A 5,000-nucleotide genomic window follows, 5' to 3' on the forward strand; every position below is an offset into this window, starting at 1 on the left:
ATTATCCATAGTTTTAAGTGTAATGCTAATACATATTCTAGTAAGATAACATAGGCGAATAAGACGCAAGGTTCACTAAGAACTAGTTTATTGATGATCAATAAAAATATATAGGTCAATCGACAATTATAAGAATTAAAAGATGTGGATGAACAAATAAATATGCATAAAGATCACAGTAAAACAGAAAATGTTTCATCTGAAAAGGAAACATATATGCACCACTTTGGATATCAAAATATTAATATTGTTATTACAGTCTGTCTTACTGCTCAATCACACTAGCGTCACAACCGCTTGGCACATGTGTCCGCACTTATGCTTGGTTCACCTTTGTCTATAGAACAGTTCATAAGGACACCTTAGTGACCTAACACTTAGTCTGTAGAAACAATCCGTGACTACACACCCACCCCTGAATTAATCATCCCAATTAATTTCACTGTTCCTCGCAGATTTAAACAGCAGGTTTAAGAACACTACCTGCTGCTACCACAGACCTCTTCAGTTCCTCCACTTGCTTTGCATAGTGTCTAAAGAATACTCTGGATGACTTCCAGCCAGTGTATGAGCGAAGATGTTCAAAATCCATATTATTAAAGAAATTTATGGAAGAGGCAACTTTTCTTGGATCATGACCTGCGAGTGTATTGTCTGGATCCACTCTGCGAATAAAATGGGTGATTTTCGCCCTTAGTTGCTTCAGAGATAAATTTGAGCCTGAGGTTTCTCCCCTAAACAGCTGTCCTCCCCTAAAGTCTGAAGTTCTACGAAGATAGACCTTTAGGCACTCCACTGGACAAAGAGATGCATCTTCCTTCAGAGGGCAGATTCTCCAGGGACCCCACCTATTGGTGGATAGCTCGTTCTTGTCGAGAAACGTTGGGTCCAGAAAAGGTTCAGTTCTCCCCCATCTAAGAACTGAACATGACCTTCCTCTCTCGAGAGGGCTACTATTTCACTAACTCCAGCCCCCGAAGCGAGTGCAAACAAATATAACTTTTTGGGTCAAATCCTTTAAAGCACACTCCTCATTAATTGTCGAGAATTTTTCTCCGACTTATTGAAAACTAATGATTCTAGGCCCAATGGAATGGGCCGATGATAAGACCTTGAAGAGGTTTGCTTTCTAAAACTATTCAGGAGGGTTTCAATAAAATATGATCACAAAATTTGGTTTATTACAAAAATAATCATTTAAAAACACAAGAACAAGTCACGCAAAATGAAAGTTAGGTCTTCAACCATACTTCACACGCAGTTACTCGACATTGACAAGAAATTCAAATACAGGCTCTCATGTACTTAGAACACAGTAACCCTTAGGGGGTTTGCAACATGTGCTCATAAAACTTGAGTTCACGGTTGAACTAAACAAGGCGAAATTACAACATTACAATGATAACTCTAGGGTAAATGACATACCGGTGCCTGCAGACATCATTTGAGACATAATTCAAATCCCTAATTCCAGGGATGACAAATTTTCAGACAGATAAAAATGTACATAATTCACACTGACAAAGGAACCGACCTGGTATTGCGGTAGATAGGAGCCAGAGGCAGAGACACACGCTACAACTCCATAGACAGTATTTACTTCGATCAGGGTTTAGGCAGGAATGGCTGGGCATCGCTCAGCATAGCTCAAAGGAAAACTACTGTCTCCCGCGTTAAGTAAAGGGTCCCTGTAAAATGCGCGGGAACTCTCACTTTATTTTTTCAGCAAGGGGTTTAAATCGAGTTTCTTTATAGAAAACAAGATTATTTTTGAAAAACAGTTAGAAAGTCTTACTTTAGATCAACGGGTAATCTCATTACTTCGTCTGAAGGCCGTAATTCTCCAGAATCTAACAAACTAGCGAGACCTTGGCTCTAAACATGTACATCGATAATTTTGCCTGCATGAACGAACACAATATCATTTCGTAAAATGTAAATAATAAAGACTTTGTTTCTCTGACACCCGCTCCTTCCCCGCCATGTGGTAGAAATTTACGCCACAATACTGTCAGGTATTGGACAGCACTCATTCATAGAAACGCCCGCGAGATCTTTCAGTCTTGCCCTGATTTAACACAACGTTTGTGAAGTTTAAATGGCGGGGATTTCGAATGATCAGTTCGAAATTCCCGACATACTCCACACCCGAAATAAAGGGGAGGAGAAACGTCAGACAATTAGGCAAGACTGAACTCAGGGGGGGAGTAACCACTCCAAGATTCGGATAGGCTTGTTGCGTAACGCTCCACAAAGACTCTAACGGAGTACACACACAATATACATCAAGAGAAATATTACCCCAGGGCAATCAATTCTTACAAGTATATACACAATGGCAATAATATATACAAATGTACCCAAACATATAATACATACATGAATCAATCAATAGAAAGGCAATAGGCCTGCAATGATATCTCAATAAGCAATGTATACATGCACAATAATAAATCGAATAATCATATATATATATATATATATATATATATATATATATATATATATATATATATATATATATATATATATATATATATATATACCCGTACAATCATAAGGCAATCCGCCCTTAATCAATCAATGGAATTACCACTCCCAAACAGCCACAAACCTTGGCAATTACTCTAGGGGAAGGGGGGCCCGGTTCTGTATAACGCTAGACTGAGGCCCTCCCATTCCTGTACTCTATACCCGACGCACTTCCAACCTCTGTGGATTCAAACTCACCTACACTTACTTCTTTCCCCCCTCCCTACCAACCAGAAGGAGGGATACTCCTGTTTTTGTTTTTTTTACTGTTTGCAGCTATGACTTATATATCTTCATTCTCAACTAATCGTTTCATCAACTCTCGCTGCTTCGCAGCAGCCTTTCTCAATGGGCGTGCGGAACGTCCTTGTCGGCCCGACGTCTCTGATTTTACGGCACTTTCACTACTCTCACTAACCGTCTTTGCATCGCTACTTTCGTTACCATCATTACCTCTACTATCTTCGTCCCTACCTAAGACCTCTGTGGCTTGTTGTCGAGATGTCGTAGCCTGAACTATCTCCTGGTTGTCCCCAGATGTCACAACATTCCCTGGCAGTCCTGCTAGCAAACTGTTCGCACCCTCGTCTTCGACGTCGCCGTCGCCATCGTCTTCTCCAGCACCATCATCGTCATCAGAGGGGGCAATCTCCAGGGGAACCAGGTGGCTGACAGCTCGCAGGGACTCGACATCCTCGAACAACACCTTGGCCAAAAGCACGACTCCGTCGTCTTCAGGATATGTCTCCACGACACGTCCAAGGGGCCACGCAGCTCTTTTTTTATTGTCTTGCTTGACCAGCACGATGTCTCCGGGGTACAGCTTGGAAGGTTCCCCAGAGCGACAGTCGTGTCTGGCCCTCAGGGCACTTAAATACTCTTTCCTCCACCTCTCCTGGAAGGCTTTCAGAGTGTGTCAACTTCAAATAACGATCACGGAGCCTCCGGGAGGTGAAGGTAGCACTGAGGTCGTCGTCTGGCAAGATCGGTGCCATCAGGTTCATAATGTTTCCTCGCACTAAATGGGAGGGGGTGAGGACCTCATCCTCGCACTTGTCGCCGCTGTACATTAGAGGCCTGTTATTAACTACTGCCTCCGCTTCTTTCACTAACGTTAGGACGTGGGCATCCGGCAGGTATTTCTTCCCAAGAGCTATCTGGAGGGTACGTTTTGTCACTCCGATTAGGCGCTCGAAAAAACCACCTTTCCAAGGCGCACGGGGCGTCTGAAAACTCCATTCGATTCCAGTTTTCCTCAGGAACTGCTGAACTTCATCCCCTTCATAAAGTCCCTGAAGGAGTTTGCTGGCAGTCTTGAACGTTTGATGATTATCGGAGGTGATGAAAGACGGGGCGCCGTGGGTAGCACAAAAACGACGCAAGGCCAGGACAAACTCCTCCGCTTCCAGGGAGGGGCAGAAATCGAGGTATACGGCCCTGCTGGCCATGCATGTTACGATCAGTATGTCGCCAGGCCGCGTTTCGGTCTGTATGGCCGCTGTGTGGTCCACTCCGACTGCGGTAAATGGCTTCGTCAAGCTGATCCTTTCCTTCGGTAGGGGGAGTGGCGGTGGCTGTCTCAACAGGGGCTGGAAAGCTAGCACACATTCTGGACACTGCCGTACAATTTGCCTTGCAATGGAACGTAGGCCCGGCGACCAGCATTTCTGTCGAAAGATACCCATTAGTGTACAGTATTCACACTACAATGTAAGTGCAAACAATGCAAATATCTTATATAAGCCCTAACTAAGCATCCCTTAGGTGGCAAAAGAATCAAATGTTTCATTTTCTCTACTTGGGACACACATCCCCTAGTGCAAATCAACTTATTATCTAACACTAGATATAACTGTCTGACAAAATTAATGACTTCACAAGGGGGTCTGACCTCACCCTCCAAGTAAGCATAGACTGTAGGCAAATATTTTTGCTCTAATTGAACAACAATTCTAAACGGGTCCCGTTTTAATTTAGCAAATCTCAATATTAACCTAGTAACTCTCAATAAGAATTGGAACTCTACTTACCTCTGTAGAAGTTCCCATATCTCTCCTGGGGGAACATGTCTTATTTCTTCCCTCAATTCTTCCACCGCCTCTACTACAGCTGTCACACTGGTTGGATCATCCTCTTTGTAGGGAACAGGCTCTCCCGTGGTCCTCAGGAACTCTGGACCCTTCTTCCAAAGAGGGTTCTGTAGCAGTTGTTGCGTTGTTGCTCCTCTGGACAGGTCATCGGCAGGATTTTGTTTACTCGGGACATGGTTGAGACTGAAATCGCAAACCTGACGAAGAAAAATAATCTCCGCCGCTCTGTTAGATACAAATACATTCTTATTATGTTTGGCATCGGGAGATGCTACCCATGCCAACGTGACCTTACTGTCGGTCCACATGACTATCTCTCGTGGCTCTATCAGCCCTTTAAGTGTCTTAGCTAATCTGCAGCCTAACAACAATGCTAAT

General features: G+C 43.5%; 3 protein-coding genes across 4 annotated transcripts in view; 1 reads left to right on the top strand and 2 right to left on the bottom strand.

The window, feature by feature from the left end:
- Nucleotides 1-5,000, bottom strand: part of LOC137648144 (uncharacterized) — an 874,425-nt gene that overhangs the window by 830,620 nt on the left and 38,805 nt on the right. The gene's annotated exons all lie outside the window — the stretch shown is intronic.
- LOC137642542 (pyrokinin-1 receptor-like) overlaps nt 1-5,000 on the top strand; it is a 613,424-nt gene that overhangs the window by 74,663 nt on the left and 533,761 nt on the right. The window lies entirely within an intron of this gene.
- Nucleotides 2,816-4,217, bottom strand: LOC137648714 (uncharacterized). Its single transcript, XM_068381798.1, has 2 exons — nt 3,411-4,217; nt 2,816-3,355 (listed from the first exon to the last, which is right to left on the bottom strand). The coding sequence occupies exons 1-2, from the start codon at nt 4,215-4,217 to the stop codon at nt 2,816-2,818; spliced, it is 1,347 nt and encodes a 448-aa protein (XP_068237899.1).

This window comes from Palaemon carinicauda, chromosome 1 (assembly GCF_036898095.1).
Source record: "Palaemon carinicauda isolate YSFRI2023 chromosome 1, ASM3689809v2, whole genome shotgun sequence".
Lineage (NCBI taxonomy): Eukaryota > Metazoa > Arthropoda > Malacostraca > Decapoda > Palaemonidae > Palaemon > Palaemon carinicauda.

Excerpts from the sequence above, each read along its gene's own strand:
- LOC137648714 (XM_068381798.1), bottom strand. The coding sequence starts at position 4,217 with ATGGGTATCTTTCGACAGAAATGCTGGTCGCCGGGCCTACGTTCCATT. Across the intron at positions 3,356-3,410 it reads CAGGAGAGGTGGAGGAAAGA|CTGTACCCCGGAGACATCGT; the intron begins GTATTTAAGTGC and ends GAACCTTCCAAG.